Here is a 22830-nt window from a genome sequence, read left to right on the forward strand (position 1 = left end):
GGGAAATTTGGGTGTGGTTTTTGTTGTTTTTTGGTATAACTTACTTTTATATAACCTTAGCCCCCCCCCCCCAACTGGAAAATTTTTTAAATGACTGGCCTGCTATCCTTATTATAGCCATACCAAACAGCAACTACTTACATAAGGGGGGGGGGGGGAATAACAGCTTAAAAATAAGTTTATATCTTAACCAGTTAAAAGCTCTGTGGGTAACACATAGAGTGACTATAAGAATGGAATTTGAAACGGGTTCCTTGAGAAGGGTGCACATTAAGAAATTGTAATTCACTAATTGTAAATCACTAATTGTAATTAACAAAATTAAGCAGAATTGTGCATTACAAATTATATATATATATATATATATATATATATATATATACAGGGGTCTGTCCAGGATTTTTCACAGGGTCCGTTTTTTGTGAAAAATCAAAAAATTTCGCAAAAAAAAAAAAAAAAAAAAAATTTGTTCAAACGAAATTTTAGAATTTAGAGATGGCACAAACTGCATCAATTAAACTTAAAGTTGAGTGTTTTCCTCTTCTACGTCGAGAAAATCATTCTGGATTTTTTTTTCTGATATTTGGCGGGAGGGGAGGGGGGGCATCACTCTTTCAAGTATCAATATTTATCTGCCATTCTGCATTATGTTAAATTATACTAGATATATTTCTGTACAGTACTTAAAATAATTATATAACAAAAATATAAATAAATAAAATAAAATTCAGAATAGGATTCAGCATTCAACTTTTTGACCCAAGACACTCTTAAAAAGCACAGAATTTCGTTTAAAACTTATAAATTCCGTGATTTTAACAAAAATAAAAAGATATTTCAATTGTTTACCTCTTAACAAAGCGTAATAATCATTAAAAATTCGAAACATCGTATTCCCATAGCGGATGCAAAGAGATCTCAAATCTCAAAGTGAAGGCATCAAAAGTATAAAAACGGCTTATAAAAGAAATATTTTTGATAAAATTATTTTAAAATTGCATTTTAAAGTCCTATGATAAACATATCATTAATATCTGTGGACACAGTTGACCCAAAAAATAAAATAAAATCAACCATCTATTTAGCATTTTAATTTTTGACTCATAACAGAAAATGGAATTTTGCTTTAAAAACTTGAAATGAGAGTTCTAACAGAAATAAAAAGACTTTTCATTTATTTGAATCCTAATAAAGCGAAGTTAGCTTGAAAAAAGAACAAAATATGATTCTCATATCGGATGTTAAAAGATTGCATTTTTTCAAAATGTAGACATCTAAAGAAAAAAAAACTAATTAAAAGAGTTTATTTAAAGTTAATCATCCTTTTCAGCATCGAAAAATCAAAACCCATATAATTTTCTCCCAAAATAACAATTAAACATCGCACCGCACCGTAAAAACGCAAATATTGACAAGCTGGCAAAATGATGAGAATATTTTCTAATCAAGTCATTATAAAGGTTCAACGCCAGACGCTAAGTGGTGATAATTTTGAAGTTGGTAACACTATCTGAAGCGATCATATTTTTTCCTCACCCTTACTATCCCTTTGCAGTTCTAAGTTCATTTCGCAGATATATATTATTATTGTTTATTAAATCATAAGCGGAGAAAAGTGCATACCAATGCCTTTTCAGAAAAGTTTACAAAAACACCGCTGTGATAAAACAAACAACCATTATATTTATTTGGCAGTAGCAATTATTTATCGCTTGCAGGAGCATCCCAAGACTGCCGATTTTTTTTTTTTTCAAAATTAGCCGATTTTGTATAAGCTGATCCCTCTAATTTGACTTAAAAAAAGGTTCCAAAAATTATCGGTTTATACACAGAAATATGCGTTATTTTGCTTTCAGATTTGCTCTTCCAATAAACAATTTGACAGATCCGATCTTGTTTATCAGAATTTTGTGAAGGGTCCGTTTTGTTTAATCAGGATTTTGTGAAAGGTCCCTTTTGTTTGATCGGGATTTTGTGAAAGGTCCGTTAACGGACCCAAATATCCTCTGGCCAGACCCCTGATATATATATATATATAATGTCTGTTTTCAAATCTTCAGAGTGTTGCTTGGTGTATTTTTTTTTTGTTCAAAAACAAAATGCAGTTTTGCTATTAACTTTCAAACTACAGACATACCATAAAAACAAGATAAAAAATAATTTTATGCGCATGCATTTCAGTTCCAAATGTTCAAAAATTATTTTTGAAATTTTGAGCTAAAATTTAAAACCTGAATGTTAACACTCAAAATCGTTTATACTCATTTCTTGTCAAAATTTGAAGGACTTTCAGCTATAAATATTTTTCTATTAGAAGGACATATACACTAGGACTACAGCTAACTTCTTGAGTATGCAATGCTAATTTTGGCAACAAAAAATGGTCTACAAGTTTGCAGACAAAAAAGGAATACTGCAGAGATCAAGCCAGTCATTCGGGCGGGGGGGGGGGGGATAAGGAGAGGGCCGGTGCCTCCTTCTTGCTTTGAGAAATTAATGTATTTTCACATAAGTAGGTATGGTTTTGGCTGTTTTTTTTCCATCTAATTTGTATTGAGTATATACCCCCCTTGACCCCCCCCCCCCCCGCCCCTTGAAAAGATAGATATAATTTAGAAGCAAGTTGACATTGATAATGTGAACCTTTGACCTTTGTATGAAACATGAAAGTGGGAAAGAACACAATGCCCAAAAAAAAAAAAAAAAGAGCACATCCTGTGTTTACAAGGAATTTTTATCAATGCATATTGAAATACAAATACAAATACAAAAGTGACGACCAGCAACAGGCTCTGGGCCCAGCTAGACTGGTCCTAGTCAATTTACAATCCCCAGTGAAGATCAATGGCCCTCTTAAAACTATCTACTCCCTTGCTCATTACCACCTCTTCCGGTAAGCTGTTCCAAGGTTCCACTACCCTGCTAAAATAATAATTTTTCCTAATATCAATGTTAGCCTGAGATTTAAATAGCTTAAAACAATGACCCTTTGTCCTGTTTTCAGTGCTAAACTTCAGCCCCATAACATCTTTCATTTTAATAAATTTAAACAACTGAATCATGTCCCCTCGGTCTCTTCTTTGCTCAAGACTGTACATTTTTAGCCTTCTAAGCCTGGAATCATAATCTAAGGGGGAAAGTCCATTTATTAGCCTTGTAGCCTGCCTTTGAACCCTTTCCAATACATTAATGTCTTTCTTAAGATAAGGAGACCAAAACTGAACAGCATACTCCAAATGGGGTCTTACCAAACTTCTATATAAGGGCAGAAGAACTTCTTTAGATTTGTTTGAAATAGATCTATTGATAAATCCAAGCATCTTATTGGCTTTGTTACTAGCAATGCTGCACTGTTGGCTAAATTTTAAATCCTGACTTATTAAGACCCCCAGATCAGTAACTTTGTCTGCCTGAAAGCTTCAAGCTGTGAGAGTGGTTCAAGCAAAGCTTTTGGCTTTAATCAGACAATTGACATCCTGAAGCTCAAATTTAGAAATATTGCTAAAATGGTTCCTTTTAATCTCAAAACATATGTATGCAATAAATTTGGAAAAATTTGTACAGTATAATGGTTTTCCTACATTCACTATATGAGGCATTTAGTGCAAAAGTTGATCAAGTACATTTTGACTTTCACCCACTTTAGACTGGATAAAGCTGAAATGGACTTGATCCACTTTGACTAAAAATGCCTCATACACTGATCCTACAAACATTGCTTATCAAGAACATAAGATCCCATAAACTCGAAATTATCTCTTTAGGTCTAAGGCAGACCCTAAAATTAGTACAGGGAATTGCTACATATTACACCAGAGCAAGGGGGGGCATATGACACACAAATGCACTTTGCGTCACACAGATAACATTTCTAGAGTCATTAATGGGAACAAAAAGTTTTTGAGTGAAAATAAATTTTAAATAACTTATAAGATAAATATTACTTTCCTCTTATTAGGGCTGCAAGTACCAAAAGGATTTACATATTTCTTATCTGTGACATAACTCCAAAGATTGATAATGAATTTGTATTGAATTACTTAACTTTAATTTAAGATAGATTCATTGTTAATGCTGCATTGCATAAAAGACTTGTACCGCTAAATAAGTCACTGACTATACGATTTAATTCATAGTCTTTTCAGCAGAGCTCACATGTTATGAATTATCTCCTTGGTTCAGCAGTCAACCTGTTGAGTGCCGATGCCGAAAATGTCCATTTTTTTTCAATTTTGTCAGGATTTTTTGGCGAGTGAAAATTTCAAAATTTGTAAAGAATAAAAAAATTCAACTCTAAAATAGCCAAAAGATGCCCTAGTCAAGACTAATGAGTCCATAACAAGGACGAAACTGCAGTCTCTGGATGGAATAACCAGGCTGTCGGTATATTGTTCATAGTTCTGCCTTAGCCCTGGCTTAGGAGCGGTAGCTCATTGCTTAATAGCCAAAAGAATGTTTTCTTATAACTTATGAATTGTGTTCCAAATTTCAAAGCTGTTGGTGCTATGGCATCACCAGGGCATTGGGTAGTAAGAAAGAAACAAAGAAACAAACATAGTTCATTAGATTCATTTCTTTTCTTATACCAAGCATTACTAGAGCTAAAAAAAATGAGGTGTCTGAAGAATGAGGGCTAACATCAAAATCTGAATTTCTAATGAAATTGCCAGAAAACTGATCAGTTTTTTTCTTTCCTTAATTTATAATATTTTTATGAGGTATATCATGTCTTTGGAACCCACTCCAAACCTTTACTTACCCCTTACTCACAAGGATAAATGTGTAAAATATCTTAAAATTTTACTCTATGTATGGAAGCTTTTTTGGGTCACTCATGCTCTGCTTCTGGTTTTTATTTTTAAGTTTCATCTATGAAACATAACTCAATGTAGCATCCAGCAATATAGCAGGCCATCAGTATAGTACTCCACTTTCCTTTGATGTCCTATTGCCTATCTATATCTTCACAATAAAATGCAGATTTTCAGGAAAATATTCCAGATATGAATAAAAAAAAGCCACCTTTTAAGCTCAAGAGTTGCAATATTCGAACTTCTGCAGTATGGTCTGACATATTAAATGTCAATAAAGATTTGATATTTGAATGCTTCTTATTGCCCAGAATTTCTCTACCTCACCTTGAAACACATTAAAAATAGGAATATCTCATAGAGAATAATAAAAGGATAAACGTGAAGGGGACACGGAGTAGTTCAAAGGAATTTACAGATGGAATACACTTGAAAGCATTTTATACATTAGGGCAAGTAAGCAGAAAGAGAGAGGTTGCTGAAAACAACATACCTTACATACAATCAAGCCCACTTATTGTTACATTTTTAAAACGAATATCCCACTTAATGTTTTTGCATTTCATGAAACCGGTGATGCATGTGATTTTGATCCTGGATGAAGGAATATTTTGGTTATCAAAATATTTTTTCGGGGTTAATTAGCTATTCCATTAAGTGTGCTTGACTGTAGGATAGCTGAATTTAATAGTTAAAAATGTAGTAAAAAAGAAATTTAGACAAATTTTATGGCAATATTCATTAGAAATTAAGGGGCCAATGAACTCTTTGCCAGATCCTTCACCTGTTTAATCCAAAGAATGGTTAAAACAAACCATAAACTGAATCACTGCTAAGATAAAACTGTTTCAAGTACCTAGAGCAGCGATTCCCAACCTTTTCTGTAGTGCGGTCCACCAGTTTTGTAAAAGAGAAACTTGAGGCCCAGTAACTACCAAATAAGTATACAAGCAAAACTTTTTATAGGAAATATAACTTTATAATGGAACAAGACCAAAGAGGTTATTTTAAAAAGTGGTTTTCGAGTTTGTTCACGCAATATGAGTATTCATTATTTGAAGTTAATTTCAATTTCTTATGTAATTTTCTTCCAATGGAATCTTATTCAGTAGATTTCATCTTAAATTTATAAATGCTCTCTTAATGTTGAAATGTATTCTTTATTGGCACACAGCCACAGAGAGCTTTTGAGTGAAGGCACATACATCTCAGCGATGAATAGTTCCGAAAAAAAATTAGATCCCAGGATTTATCTTGGTTCTTAAAATCTAGACCAATGTCTACAGCCCAGTACTAAGCTGGTATGTACTAACCACGGCCCACGGGTTGGGAACCGCTGACCTAGAGGTTAGGCAGGCAGTCTCGGTGCACGAGGTATCTCGTCAATGACTGAAAAGTGGTTAAATCTATTTTGAAGTTGTATTTTATGCATAATATGTTTTGCAGGTTTTGAAATTCCCTATTTCTAAAAATTCCTGACATAGTGGGCAAAAATGAATGTTGTTTTGACATTCAGCATGAAAAAAAACAAAAACAAAAATCAAAACCTAAAACAAACAACTATCACAAGGTTGTGTCATTGATCTACTCAAAATTTAAACAAGTTATTCATAATTCTACGCATTATTCGCATTCTGAGAATTTTTTCAGAACCTATATTTTTGGAAACGAAATAAAAAAAATATAGTTGAAAAAGGAGACTTCTAATGCATATTTTTGTGATACCATTATAAATTGGTAATTGAATATCTGCATAATATAAGCATAAGGCAATAATAAAATTTTAAAAATTTGTAATGAGTATGATCCAAGCACCTCCACCATAATGTGTATTTAAAATTGGATTACATGCCATGAAGCAAGTCATATGAAACATGCAAGAGAGGACAAATGATACCCTTAACAGAAACAGGAAATTGAAGAAAATTTTTGGATGAGATGAAACAAACACCCCTACATCTGTACAAAGATATGATAACAAATATCTTCATTTCCAACCCATTTCTTTATTCATACTATCTACTTACATCATACTTAAAGATCTAGCAAACCCAATTTATATGTTTAAAAATAAAATGTATTGGAATTATTTCATAAGATTATTTTGGTATACAAGATTAAAGTAAAACAGTTCCAAAAAAATTTGTCAAATTTTCAATTGTTTCGCTAAAAACTAAATATACAAATTTATGCAACAAAACTTTTAAAAAGGGGATGTAAAGAGCTTTTTTTAATTTTTGTGCTACAATATTGGGGCTACTAATGTCCCAATGTTAAACAAAAACTCCTTGTAGAAAAAAATGACAATCACTTATTTAAAACCCTACAGAAAACCAGGTGCAACTTGCATGTTAGATCAGCGTGATTTTTGGTACTTGATTTCGGTTTTGAGTACAAAGACAAACTTTGGCAGTGCTTAAGAAAAGCAATTAGAATGCAAATGCCCAAAAAACTGCTTTCTCTCCCTCTCCTTCTTATTCAGATGTAGGCGGACATTTGAGGTAGTTTTGTAGGGAAGAAATTTTTTAATTCATTGCAAGTAGACATATTTTGCAAAAGGAAAAAAAATCGTGGAGAAAATTCGAGTTTGTTCCATAAAAGCCTACAAGAGTTATTGTATGTTAATGTTTTTTATTTGTATCTATCATTCAATATAACGTTTTTAACCTACCAAAATATAAACATGATATTTATAAATTACATAACACTTTTAAAGACAGAGGGTTGTGGTTGGTGCTTACTACAGGAGTGAAGAGAATGTTCAGTGATAAATAATGTGGTAAAAAAAAGATTATGTGAAACAAAATTTCGTGTGACCTCTGCGATAGTAAAATTATTAGAGGAAACTTGAAAGATAGATTAATTCACATGAATAATAATATTAACAATCAAGAGGAGGGATTTACTTTTTCCTTGCAGAACAGGGAGGGCATTTTATATCAAGGTACTTTATAAAGCCCTACACATGTAGAACACATTAGGTCCACACCCAATACTGATTCACTGATACATAGGCCTTTTTTAAAATTGAACATTATGACACCAATGACTTTCTAGTTGTAATACAGTCAAACCTTGATATCTCGAAACTCCTTATCTCGCAACCCTTGATGTCTCGAAACAAAAATTTTCCCCAGGATTATCTATGAAAACCCCTATGTATCTTCCATAGTTATCTCGAAATTTATTTTTCGAAACCCTTGATATATCAAAATTTTTGCACAGAAGCAAGTTTCAATTGTCATTTTGCTTTGGCAATTTTTGTAGTAAAACCAGTTCCAGGGACAATTGCTTAATGTTTTTCATCCCTTTTCTTGAAAATTTTGTGAATAGGGGATTGGGGCCAGATTGTAGGGGAGTGTTGGTATGAAGGGGGTGCTGTGTTTTTTCCAGAGTTTAGAATCTTTGCATTTCTCTCGAACATGTTGTCCACTTTGAGGAAAGGGGTTCGATTTTTCGTCCGTCAGTATTCAAGTGAAAACGGAAAATGCGTTCATCATTTTCATCATTCAGCTATTTTAACTCCTACAAAATGGCTGCTGAGAACTTTTTGAATGTGAGGTTACTGGTTAAAGATAAAATTAGAATTTTAAAATTTTTAGGTGAAAAAACAAAGTTGAAATTGTTGTTCATTTCAAAATCTTATCCTGTGCACTTTCGACGGTTAGAAAATTTCAAATCTAGTGAAATATTGAAGACTACTTTATTGATCGTAATTCGAATTGGTCCCATAGTGCATATATAAATGCATATAGTGTACGTGTGTGTAAATGTGAGAGTTACCAGTGTAATTTTTTAAAAACCTTGATAACTCGAAAACTTGACATCTCGAAATTTTTTCCCGTTCCGAGAGAGTTGAGATATCGAGGTTGTACTGTACAATATAAAACACTGGTGGCTGGTGCACCAGAAATGTAAGGCGTCAGAAGGAATACTGGACATGGGGTAAACACCCTTAATGTTAACTTTTTCTTTTTGTAAAATTGAGCTATATTATTCGATTTTAACATCATTATTGATTTATGACTTTCGTAAGTAAATTCTGGATGTGGCGTTTAAAATCAGGGAAAATTCCATTTTAATATGTATGAAAAACCATGAGAAAAATATAAACCACAGCCTTAAGTCAATTCTGATTTTTAAACACGTGAATCAAACAATACTATCATTTTTCGATCAAACAATAATTTTGAACTTAGAAAAGTGGAGAGACAAAGCCCTTTACACTTTTGAAACTGAAAGTGGCCTTGCCTCCCCCCTCCCCATATTAATCACCTATGATATAATATATCTACACACTGCCTAAAATGCAGAGTAGGAAACTCCTGCTGTAGAAAGATCATTAAATAAAGTGATTGTTGAGCAATGAACATTTGGATCAAGTTGTGTGGGGGGAAAAGAGCAAGACAGTGAATGCAAGCTTTAAAGTTGTGGATGTATACAAAAGGTAAAAAATAATCCCACATTATTACTGCTAATCCACCTTTAAAAAAAAATTCCGTTACCTCCACATGGCACTTGGTGCAGTATGCCTAATTAAGGTTCTTGAACCAACAAATTCAATTGAACTAACCATATGGCACCTAACACTTGTAAAAGAGTTTCATACATATACAGTACAACCTGGATATATCGAATCTCACCGTAAGAGCAAAAAATTCGAGATGTCCGAGATTTCGAGAAATTAAGGTTTTGAAAAAATTGCACAAGTAACTTTCACAATTACACATTATTATATATTTAAATATGTACTATGTGATTCCTCTGCATAATGATTAACAAGTTATTTTGAAATGAGTTAGTAATTTCCAATTTCCTCTTTCATCTACAGACTTCGAAGTTCTAATTTTATCTTCAAGCATATTTATTCAATTTAAGCTTTTCATTCCCCATTTTGCAGAGTTAAAATTGTGGAATGATGAGGAACACGTTTTCTCGTTTTTACTTGAGTTAGGATAAATTCACCCCCTGTCCACAAAGTTGGTATTAGTACCAAAGAAAAGTACAAAGAGTACCTTCGGGGAAAACCATATAAGATAAAAAAAGACTAAAACATCTCCCTGAGAAAAAGACTACCCCTATTATGATACCCTCATCAAATAATTATACTATATGTATATATACAATACCCAGTGGCAGAAACGCTGCGACACGGCGACGATGTCGCGGACAACGGAACCCTATCGCGGACAGTTCTGTCCGCGCTAAAAAAATAAAAATTGTCCGCAAAAAAAAAAAAAAAACTGTCCGCAGTGAAGAAAAAAGAAAAAATAAAGCTGTCCGCAACTGTCGGACATAATGAACTGCTGACACAGGGAGAGAATGATCACACAACGTGATTATTCTTGTTCGCCTGCCTGCCGCACTTATAAACCAAAACAAAACGATCTTTTTCAAATTGTTTACTGAAAAAGCAAATCTGAAATCAAAATAACGCATATTTCTGTGAACAAAAAAAAAAAAAAAAAAAAAGTCGGCATATTTCTGTGATGCAAGCGATACATAACTAACATAGTGAATAATTTTGCTTGTTTGTTTTTATCATATCGTTAGCAGTGTTGTTATAAAGTTCTCTAAAAACGCAGTGTAAGAATTTTTTCTTCCCGCTAATGACTTTAAAAAAAAAAGAAAAAAATCATCGCATTGAAATGCGATCGCTTCAAATACGGTTACCAGCTTTAAAATTATCGCCATTTAGTGTCTGGTGTTAAACTTTTACGCATCCTTTTTTTTTTTTTTTTTTTCCAAGACTCCGAATTTTCGGTGAATATGTCAGTGATATTAATAAATATCAATATGCACCCCTGTTAAATGGTAATTCTAATTTTTTTTTTTTAATAAACTTTTTTTATTTACCTTTTTTATACTTTTAGTGCTTCCATTTTGAAAAATGCAATCTGATTGCATCCGATACGAGAATCGAAATTTTACTTTTTTTTTCAACCTAACTTTGCTTCATATGGAGGCAAATAAATGAAAAGTCCATTAAAACCATCATTCTGTTTTTGTTTGAGTCAAAAACTTAAATGCTGAATAGATTGTTTAATTTTAGTTTTTCTGCAAATGTGTCTATAGATATTAATGAACTGTTTATCATAGGCTTGCAATTCTAAAACAATTTTTAAAAAAATAATTCTTTTATGAGCCATTTTTATACTTTCAAAAAAGGAATTGATTTTTCACAAATAAAATGGACCCTGTGAAAAATCTTGGACAAACCCCTGTTCAATAGCCAACGCATGTTTGCAAATGTCAGGTGCCCACCAAGGACAGATGAGTGAGGGGTCATCAGATTGCACCATTGAAACTTTTAGAAGGAGGTAATTTGAGAAAGATTTTGGTCTCAATTTTTTTTAGGGGGGAGGTCTCTTTCTTGCGAGGGAAGTGATTCAAAGAATTTAAGGAATTGGAATATCGTCTTTTTGGGGGGGGGGGGGGGTCCTACCTTATTTCAAAAATAATTATTTAAAAAGAGACTCGTTTATTTTTTTTTTTATTGAAAGCATGTCCAAAATGTTGCAGACAGATTATGAAGTTCTAAAAACATGTCGCAGACAGCTACAAAACTTTCTGCCACTGGGTACAATAGTATATACTATTATGATGATCCTGAGACCCATATTATCTCACTTCAATCCCCCTCTTATACTTTCCAGGAAAAGTGAAGAAAAAAGTACTCTCTCTACGAAACTGGTTCTACTACAAAAATTGCGGAGGAAAAACAGCAATCAAAAGTTTCTACAGTGCGAAAATTTTGACAGATCAAAAGGTTTTGAAAAATACATCTCAAGATAACTATGGAAAATACATAAGAATTTTTATGTAAAATGCAGGGGAAATTATTTTATTCCAAGATATTAAAGTTTGACTGCACATCATAAAACAATGAACTTTTCCTGGAATTTCTTTCAAGTACCAAATAGCGAATCTCCCCCCCCCCCACCAAACAAAACTATTGTCATTGGGAGTTGTTAAGAAGGAATCAAGTAACAATAACAATTACAAAGATGTAAAATCGACTCCATCACAAAAAGGAAACATTTTCAAATTGCTTTCATTCTTTTCAAAATAGTGAACGGCATTTAAATCCTTGTAGGGGAAAAAGTTATTTAATTAAAGAATATTTAATTTTTTAGAGGCTAGAAGTGACAAAGCGTACAAGCTTTCTCAGTCAAAAAAAAAAATATATATATGAATTTTGGAGCAGCAGGATTCTGTTTTGAAGTAGATTTAAGTAAGCTTCTAACTGCTAACAAAATCCAAAACAGATCTTAATAAGTGTTAAGTTACTGCCCTAAGATAGCACTTTTAAGACAGAACTACATGCAAAATACTGACGGCCAAATTGAATTGATTATTTCAGAAAGGGCGTAAATCCTACGAGAATCCATTGGACTTACGCCCCTTTCTGAAATAATCGATTCAGTTATGATATCCAAGCAACTTTAATTTTGTCCTTTTTATGGACTCATCAGTCTGGAATCAGATAACAGAGAAAGAAATGTTTTCTCATAGAGGCTGAGATTACAAACAAACTGGTAGTTAAAAAGAATTTAGCACATCAGTGAGAGACAGTAAGCTATGGTGCAGTTAAATTTGAAAATGAAGGTTAAAGTTTATGTAATAAGCAGGAAGTTACTGCACAGTGGACAGAGCGGTAACTTAATGCTTATTACTATGAAGTATAAACAGTTACTAATAATTCTAGCAGACAAAAAATCAAATTGGCTGAAGTCCAATAATACTGAGTACCGGAAGAGCATGCAAGTTCCTTTTGATACTTTATCTACCAGTTTGTTGGCACTCTCAGCTTCAATGAGATGACATCTGCCTCCAGCTCAGTCATTCACAAATCCAAACTGATGAGTTCTAATAAGAATGAAACTGCAGTCTCTGGATGTGATAAACAGGCTGGCTGGTACATTGCATGTAGTTCGGCTTTAGTCTACAGTCGGTCAACATGATTTTGATTAAGCGAAACAATGCAATCATAAACATAATGAATAATAAGAAGGAAATGTTATGGCTTCAAAAAGCTAGTATTATATACGTCACTTAAAATAGAACTCAAAGGATCATCCATTGCCCCCTTTCAAACATGCAGGGCCGGATTTGGAAGTGTGGAGGCCCCGGGGCAACAAAGGAGTGGAGGCCCCTAATCAGGGTTCGAAAAGATCATCATATTTTCAAAAATATCCGGTACTTTGACATATATCCGAATATTTTGATATATATGTATATATCCGATATTTTCGCCCCGTGAAAGTTAGGATATTTTTTTTTTTAATATTATTGTGGGGGCCCCTTTGTTGTGGAGGCCCCGGGGCAGCAGCCCCGCCTGCCCTCCTCTAAATCCGGCCCTGCAAACATGTGAATAAACACACCATCAAATACAAAAACGTTCAGCCTAAGTAAAATAAGCTCTTTAATCTCAAAACTAGAAAAATAATACTGCTTTAATCTCAATTTGAGACATTCCAGTGCCCAAATGAGTCTGAAGAAAAATCAACAGAGTTTCCAACAGTTAAAGAGTTGTTACTCAACAGCGAAGAAAAGATTGAAACTAGAAACTGCGCAAATGCTCAAAACAATAAGGGTGGAGAGACTTTTGGGTTTCTGACTTTGGTAGAGCCTAAAAACTGTCAAAATGTACAACAGAAGGGATCAAGAGACTTCTGCGACTGCTTTCATTCTAAGCAGGGTTGTAAAAGTTTTGGCCAGTGGTGATTTTAACCGTGGATAAAACCAGCTTAGATAAAATCAGTTTTGTCCCGTTTTGGCCATTGAACACAGATATAGGAAACAATAAAGTTTGAAATCAGAATAAATGAATACATAGTTAAAAGAAATATAAAACACCAATCCCACAATCAGTCACTATTCATTATTTAAGTAAACAGTTAATTTTACATCCTATGCAAGTAATAAATGATGGCATATTCCAAGAGGTTAGTCACACTATAGGAGAAATAAGTGATATTGTTTTTAAGAATATGTTTCGAACAGTGTAGCACAATATATTCTTGTTTCATAGTTTTATGCTCACAAAATGAATTTCAAATTTAATGAAAATAAATTTCTTTTTTTTTAATAAATTGAATTCATGTTACAAGCTTTTTGAAGAAAGGTTATTAGTTTATATTGCAGGCTGTTTAGTGTATATATACCTAATAAACAAGCGTCCTTACTCTTCGTTGTGAACAATTTTTAATGTTAATGTAAGAAATGTTGCATTTTAATAAATTAATCAGTTAAAAAAATTATTTCAATTATGATCAATACACAAATACACATCTTATTCCAAGAAGGGCAGCGCCGGATCTGGGGGGAGCAAGCTGGGGTTCTTGCCCCGGGCGGTGACTTCTAGGGGGCGGCAAATTTACACTATTTTTAAGTTTTTTTTGTTGAGACTCAATTTTAAAAGTTGAAGGAAGATGGGTAGGGGCGGCAGTTTCAAGATTTGCCCCATCTCGGAAAAATCGCTGATCCAGCATTACAGAAGGGAATAGAATCCCTATATCCCAGAAAGTGTGGAGGGGGGAGGCAAAAAAAAACGACAGGTAAAAAAACCATAGGATTTTTAGCGACAGAAAAAAATGAAAGGAAAAAGTACAAATTTTGCTAAGGCTGGTTTTGACAGCATATGAGTGGTAATTGATGCACACACAAATTTCTAGTTTTGACTCCTAAATTTGAAAATAAAAGAAATGAGCCATTAAAAATGGGGTGGGGGGAAGTTGCCCCCCCCCCCCCGAAATGCCGCCACTGCCTGCATTTATAAATTTTAAGTGTTTTCCACACCACATCGTACGGTCCTTTTTTTTTTTCATTTTTGGATTATTTTTATAATATTATAAGATAAACCTATTAATCATTGTTTATATGCTTTGACTTCAAGGTTATAGAAACTCGAAAACAGTTCATTAAGAGAATACTTTAGAATTTATTTTTGCTAGTTTTAATTTCTAGCTCTTAACATTATTTTAAATTATTCTCTAAGTCTCACTGCATTAAAATCCAATATGTGTTTTTGTGCATCACTTCATATTTTTAACTTTTCTACTTTAACTTGACTAATTTTAGGTTAGGAAAAAAAATCCTTAAGGTATGAAGGATAATTTTAGAAAACCTGCACTTTATCTTTTTTTTTAATATGTCGCTTTTGCTTAGGTTATTTATAAAAAATAAAGTTTGAAAATAGTTTTTTTTTAATTATTTTTTTTATCAGGTCTAGCACAAAAATATGACCTTGACAGGTTATTCCCTTCATTATAAGAAAACATTTTCTGATATGAAATTTAGAAAAAAGAAAATTTCAGTGGTAAAGAAAGGAAAGGCAGGGAACTATTCTTTTCAACATTTTCTTTGAAAAATAAAAAGGTGAAAGACATTAAAGAGAAAAAAAAAATGTGTATAGTATTTCTCAAAGATATTTTTCTTTTTTTTTCCTTCTGCGACTGCTGTAACTTCCTTAATAATTTATCCAACTTCATAGGTCGTCAGGCATCGTTTAAAAAAATTTCTTCACTGCTTGCAGTGAAAAAATTAACAGATAATTCCCATTTTGGCTGTTTTGTGTCGAAAAAAAGAATTTATTTTGCTTCTTATTACGCATTGCTTCAAAGCATCCCACCCTGAAATAGAACCCCATTAGTTCAGTTGGTTAGAGTATCCTGCTAATAACACGAAGGTTGTGAGTTTTAAGTCCCCATTGATCAACAAAAGTTGTTTTACGACTTATTTTTCTCAGAAGCATACAGGACAGAATTATATCAACAATATTAGTTTGTAGGAATTTTTAAGTTTAATATAAGGCCATTTAATGTCTGTGTTGTTTACATATATACGTATAAATAAGTGTAACAAAACTTTGGGTTTTAAACTGCAATTATGTATAAGTTGTGAAGATGTATAAAAAAATCAATACTAGTTTTTAAAAAAAGCTAAGTACTGTCAAAAAAGGAAATTGATATAAAACTTACATAAACCACATCCTATCCAAAATGAATGATTGGAAGAGTCAGACTGATTTGGACAAAGAAAGCCATTTGCATTTATGAAACATAAGGGTAATTTTTAAGTAGTAAATTCTGTGCCTCAGAGCCAGAAGGACGTAAGTCCAAAAATTGCGATTTTCTGTTTATTAGTGCTTTTGATATAGAAACCTATCCCCCATCGAGCCATGTGAACATAATCCCCCCCCTTTAAAAAAAATCCTTTTAAATTTTTACAAGGGTTAAAAGAGTGCTTGTCCCATCCTTCACATGGGCAAGAAAAGTTTTTTATCTCTATGGTAAAATTATCATAATGTGACTTACGTTCCTCTGGCTCTGAGGTACAGAATTTATACTTTAAATAACTCTGTTATGAAGGACGAAAAATGAATAGCATATATATTTTCACTTCATATTTTTGAAAATATGTTAAAGAAACTCCCTTTTTTTTAAGCATAAAATTTTTTTCCCATTTGTTTCTAAAAAAAAAAACTTATCTACTATCTCAAAAGTTACGGAAATTTTACAGTTCTGCGCCTCCCCTATTTTTGATAAGGAAAAAAGGATTTTGTGAAGCCTACACAATCTTGTCACACTGGTCTACAGTAGGACAAATTAGCCTACACATAAATTTTGCCTAGTTTAGCTTTGTGAAACTAAAAGGCTTTCAAAAAGCGTTCCAGACACTGACAGAAAATGGTCCCTTTCAAGGAGATTGAAGTTTTTCCTTGAAAATAGAAATTTTGAAAACTTACAAAACTGGTTTCAGAAATTAGATTCAACAGCAATAGCAGTGAGCCTTTCCTTGATGATCAAATGGGGCAAACTTTTTTTGGTGTCCCTTCCCTTCTATTATAGTGTGAAGTCATCTAATTATGTTGATATCTTACATAACAATGTATATGTATTATCATATGTATATGATGCCTACAAATTAAAATATGTTGGCAAACTTTGCTTGGTTGCAATAAGACTTAGATAGATATCAAAAGTATCTATCGTGTAAATATAGTGTTCTGCTTAGAATGGTTTTGGGATTTTTAAGAGATAATTATTTAAAGGAATTTTTTCCTCTAGATGAAAAATTTACAAATTGATATATTTTGCATTGCGAAATTAACACTGCATTTTAAAAACTTTTGTGACAGATTTGGAGTCCAAAATTTTGGTATAAAGCCTTAATTTAGCTGTGATCACATTGCACTTATGTATGGGGCATGGATAGAAAAAAAAAAGTCCTAACAGGAGAGCTTTTATCACGCTAAAAATTAACTAGTACTTTTAACAAATACTTGAAATGTCCCCTAAAGTGAAAACTATAAGCAAACGTGACCCCCCCCCCCCAATAACAGCAGGGGCATGGGAAAAAATGTTTCATGGGGAAAAAAAGAGGGGGTCATATGAAAATTTTCGAAATTGAATGTCGAAACACACAATTTTAGGCCCTTGCGTATTCATACATATAATTTTGAGTTTCATGGGGGAGGGGAGGATGACCCCTTGGCTACTCCACTGCCCAAAAGCGATGACATAAACAGATCAAATGTGACAGAAAGCCCCCAGAGCAAGAGCACCCCAAGATGAGACCCAAACAAGTTTCAATGTCACAACCAGCACCATAGACGGGGTCCATGGGCTGTGTACACTCCTGCGAACGTAAACAAGATACAGTCAAATTTCGATAATTCGAATCTTATAACTTGAATATTCCTTAATGTTTAAGTTTTCATTTGGTCCCAAACTCTTGAGACTGTTGTGGACACTTCCTAATACTCAAACTATCAATAACTCGAACGTTTTAGCCGGTCCCTTGGGACTTACAGTTATTGAGGGTTGACTATACATTGGGGAGGGGGGAGGTAGAATTAAAATAACAGGTTGGATCAAAGACAAAATGTCTTTGGTGCTTAAAAATTGTGAAAATGTACATTTAATAGGTTTCTGAAATAAATTATTCCACAGCTATACAATAGCATCGAGCAGCTCATTGCCAATCATTTTGGCCACCAGGACTCGAGTTACAAATACGAAAGCTTCCACAATGAAAACAAACCAACATTTAGACAAAATAATTCTGAATGTAAGAATTATATTATAGTCGAGACATCTCTTATTACAAAACACAGGAAGAAAACACTGAAAGAACCACAAGTACATCTGCATTACAAATTTGAAGCAAGTATCAATGTAAACAACAATCACATGTCCCTAACTCAAAATGATGATTTAAATTTCTTATAACTACATAAAAGACAACTTTAAGCCAAAATGTTGAACAGTGATTTTTGAAAACTAAATATACATAAAGCACATGGAACATTTCTTGACAAATAGTTGTCTAAAAAAAATACATCAAACATATGTATTCTGTCAGATCAATACCACGAATTCAACTTTATAGAACTCCTTAGAAGTTTTAATTAAACTAAAAAAAAAAAAAAAAATTCAAAAATTTTGTCACAATACCACGTTTTAGGAGTTATTGAAAAATTATCCTTTTGAAGGATGTCAATTTTAAACTTACAAAACATGTGAGCACGCATTTCGAATCATAAACAAATACTTAACATTAATATTTTTTAATGATAATAATTGGCAAATACGTTTCGATAACATCACGCACAGATGATCGCATTTTACAAAGCTGTTACAACAAACAAAACCGAGCGTAACATATTTTGTGGCACAACAAAAAACTTTTAGCACTTTGAAACTTCTTTACACCGTACACCGCATTGTTTTCGAAGAGTGTATGAATATTTACATAACACAGCATCGATCTATTTACATAAATAAGAGAAACTGCAGGAATTCATTCCATCATATGACTGGCAAAATATGTTCGGATTAACTGAACACTTGGATTTGACGAAGCGCTTATGTACTTTTGTTTGCGATGTCACATTGCCGAACTAATGTTTACTGCTTTATTTACTAATGCATCCCATTAATGAGAAAATTAATGTTCAAGGAGAATTGATATGAGTGCTCGATTAATGACACATGCACAGAGTTGTTAATAGGAGCCTACGGAAATCACAGGCGTAAAGTTTGGTTAATAATTAGTAAGAGTTAGTAATAATGTGTTTAAAGGGACCCTAGCAGATGAGCTTAGGGTTACATAAACGAATTGTTATCACTTACCGTTTTCAGCTGGATCACCTTTTTTAGCAGCTGCAGCATTTCCCATATTTGTAATTTTTTAATTTATCCTCAGAGGTGCAGAAGTTCTAATATAAATTTAGTAGTGAGGGACAGGAAAGAATGAAAATTCTCACAAATAGACATTAAAGTGCACAGTCTCTATTGCCATCACGAGAGATCAAATCCCAACACTTCACGACGGAAACGCCAGAGCTGGAAATATTGTATTCCTCCGCACTACACTTTGTAAAACAATAATATGAAAAAAATCACGAGTAACGTTGACTCAGCAAACGGTTTCCAAAAGATCCATTAAACCCTTGACTTGCCCACCGCACAGAATCTCGTCAAAGTTGTTTATTGTATCGGCGAAAATATTCCGAAAACTCCGTACTCTTTGGCCACCGTACATATACTCATCTGGCAAAATGGCTGCCAGTTATCTGACCTATTATGGGACAAGGAGGAGAAGTTGCGCGCCGGCGCAACTGCTACTGCTAGCTTGTTTCTGCTCCTACTCTAGTGAATTGATGAAGTAGAATTATCATCATTCCCGTCCCGCTCGTAGGCTGATGACGACAAACACCGTTTTTCGGGAGCGAGCCAACTTTCATAGTCGAAAGTCAGGTTCCGCAAATGAATGAATAAGATGGAAAACATAGGGGTGGGGAGAGGAGGGGCTGGAGATGGATTGCACAGCATTCACTCAAGGGGAGGCAGTCGAATTCGCAGTTCGGAAAACGAAACCAAAATTAAACGAAATTCTCCACGTAGAAGTAGAAACAGACGACTCTGATCAATGCTGAAACTTTTTTTGGAAAATGCATAGCGCATTCTTTTCGATATTCTTGTAAGCTTTTTTTTTTTAAGCTGAAGTTTAATAGAGAATTTGCACTACGGTAGAGCTTATTTTATATCGTGATTTTTTTTTTTCTGCTTTGATAATGTTACGAGTTTCATGCAGTATTTATCGAAGGAAGCATTACTGATTTTTGATGTTAAGAACAGTATCAATAATAGCTGCTATAAAAATAAAAACTATAATTGAAAAAAATCATTACATTATTTCATTTTGAAAATATATTTTAAAAGCCCTCAAAAAGGTTTTTTTTTTTAAATCTTTTTTTTTTTTTTAACATCGTCTTCGGCCGTCTTCAGACAAGGCGGGTGGGTCCCTTGCCAGTTTTGTCACCGGGCCGCCTTCCCCTGGACGCAAGGGCACCCACATGGGGGGGGGAGTGGGGGCTCAAGGCCCCTCCTTTGAAATTAGAACTTTCTTGCTTTTAGTACTTTTTTCTTTGCAAAAATGTTAAAACATTTCTTCTCCAGCAATTAATGAATAAGTTATTAAAAATGTCAAATTTCAATAACTCTAATCTGTACTGAAATTGGTTTTCACGGGGAAAATATCATGCTAAACCATGGTTAAAATATCTGCCCCCCCCCTACCTTAAAATTTTGCATATGGGCATCCTTGCCTGGGCGTTAAGTGTTATTCATCCGCTCAATGAATTTACACCACATTGCCAATAGTAGTAGTAGAGTAGTTGAAACAATAATAAAGAAACGAAATCTTACTTTTGAAACTATCCCCTTTTCTTTTGCTCTGTTCAACAAGAAAAAAAAAAAAAAAAAAAAAAAAAAAACTCAATCTTGAAGTCACGTGGCGAGCGTAAATAAACCAGAATGAGAAGAAAGGTAATCCGAAAATCCCATCAAGTAAAATATTTAAACTCATTATGAAAAAATAATAATATATAATGTAAAAATTAATGACAAGAAAGGTCTAATCTTGCTTCAAATGGGTGGAAATATACAGGGGCGTGCGCAGAACTTTTGGGGTTTGTCATAAATGAGTTTTACCTGGTCGCCTCCATATTGTTTACCCCAACGTCCCTACATATATTTCACCTCTCATTTTAAAAATCACGGGTTGGGCGCGGGTCAACAGGTGTTCTTTCTCTCCCCCCCCCCCCCCAGTGCACGCCACATATTCTTAATTTACAACCTCGAAAATTTTAGGAACATTACAAAACTAGAATCTCAGATATAGGAACATAATTTATACTTTGAAGTTTTTCGAAAAAAGCGACTTTTTTGAAAAGTTCTCAAAAGTTGTTGAATTACGTTACAAGTTCAAATCAAACATATTTTTAATAAATCATTTTTTAATAGATAACACTTATCATTATTTGTTACTTTTTTCACATCTTTCAGGGTCTGGCTTCGTGTGCATGTAGCGAGTCAGCATAGTATTTGCGACCTCATGTTCCTGTGTGATTCCTGTTTGTTATCGTGTTCTCTATTTACCTCCACTCTAAGTTCGTACGCGGCATTCAGTGACACCCTGTATAGGTGTGTTTTTGTTGTTTTTCGATAGAAAAGGCATTGAGTACACACCTTTTGACCCCCCCCCCATTAAAAATTTAAATGACGGACCTGCTCGCAGAAAGGCACGTTTACAACAACAAAAAAGAAGAAGAAATGGAGTATAAATGATCGGATGTAGAGATAGTGGAAGAACATAAACTTAGAAAAAAAAGTTACTTTTACGCATATTAATATGTATAGATAGATAGATTAAGCACATATTACATTTTTTTCAGAAGGAGTAACAGCACATGGATCAGAAGCTCTACTAACGTAATCGTTTGACCATTTAAAACAGTAACATTTAAGTTCAAGAAATATGAATATAGATGTTTCTTATTCATGACTTTTTTTTTCTAGTTATTTATTTTCTACATAGATGCTGTAGCATTTTACCTTCAAAGCAGCATGTTAATTCAAATCTTGCCTTAACTACCATACATGCGCTCTTTGTACACATTTTGAACAGTGTGGAATAATCGGAAAGCAGAGTCATTTCATTTTTTTTTCTAGCCGGGGGTAGGGAGCAAAGGGCGTTATCTCGTTCTTAATTCCTATTTCATTGAAAAACAACGCACACCCACATGTAGCGTAAGTACACGAAATTCTCAAAGTCAGTCCCCCTCCCCTCTCCCTCTCCGACTCCCCTAAATAGCGGGTTTGTCGGAAAGTAAGATTCCAATGATCAGAGATGAGTGGTTAAAAAACATTAAAAAAAAAAAAAACTGAAAATACAAATTTGAAAACTTTGTAGAAACACATTTTACGTTAAGGCTGCTCTTCAGTGAGGGAAAACTTTGAAGTTAGGGTGTAAATGACTTTCTTCCTTGAACGATGGGCGTGAACCTGAATCAAGTGATTGACACTTCAACAGCCAATGGAGTGGACGGTAATCGATGTAAGGCAGGAACACGTGACCTGTCACAGCTGTCATTGTTCTGGAGGGAAAGAAACCCCTAAATGACCCCCGTCGTGAAGAGCAATCAAGGAAATTAGCTGGCGGCCGAAACCCCACTTGAACAGTACCGATGCGAAGGTTGAACAGAACAGAAAATAAAGTCAGTACCAAAGGGTCTGCCGTAATTTTTGAAACAAAGTTTTTTTTTTGGATATGCGTTCCCAGATTTTATATTCATGAAAAATTTATGAATGAAAAGAAAATTTATCATAAATTGAACAGGAAAAACGATTGTCTTATTTTTTTTTTTTTTAAACGATGTTTTCAATTGCCACGTCCGAATCTTATTTCGTTCATAAAGCTAATTAGTTTCTTGTCTGATGTTTAATTAAAGAATGCAATTTTTTGCGTTAGGATATGATTATATATATATATATATATATATATATATATATATATATAACAAGAGGTATAAGCTTAGTGTAAACCTGTGGTGTAGTCCCGGAAAAAAAGGGTGAGGGGTGAGGAGGGAAGATTACATATCGGTTATCGGATATTTACAGTCAAGAGGTGGAACGATGCTGATTTTATTTTTAATTATTGTGAGAACGGC

General features: G+C 33.6%; 1 protein-coding gene across 11 annotated transcripts in view; it reads right to left on the bottom strand.

The window, feature by feature from the left end:
• LOC129231789 (cAMP-dependent protein kinase catalytic subunit 1) overlaps nucleotides 1–22830 on the bottom strand; it is a 401869-nt gene that overhangs the window by 84612 nt on the left and 294427 nt on the right. For 2 of the 11 annotated variants that reach the window (XM_054866157.1, XM_054866155.1), the window contains exon 1: nucleotides 18950–19797. The exons of 3 other annotated variants lie outside the window; for them this stretch is intronic. In XM_054866157.1, coding sequence (XP_054722132.1) covers nucleotides 18950–18995 — 46 coding nt within the window. In that variant the 5' untranslated portion in view covers nucleotides 18996–19797. Of the gene's footprint in view, nucleotides 1–18949; nucleotides 19799–22830 lie in introns of those variants that run through there. 6 more of the 11 variants (XM_054866158.1, XM_054866159.1, XM_054866163.1 and 3 more) reach the window with 6 other exon arrangements.

The sequence above is a fragment of the Uloborus diversus genome, chromosome 10 (genome assembly GCF_026930045.1).
Source record: "Uloborus diversus isolate 005 chromosome 10, Udiv.v.3.1, whole genome shotgun sequence".
NCBI classification, from domain to species: domain Eukaryota; kingdom Metazoa; phylum Arthropoda; class Arachnida; order Araneae; family Uloboridae; genus Uloborus; species Uloborus diversus.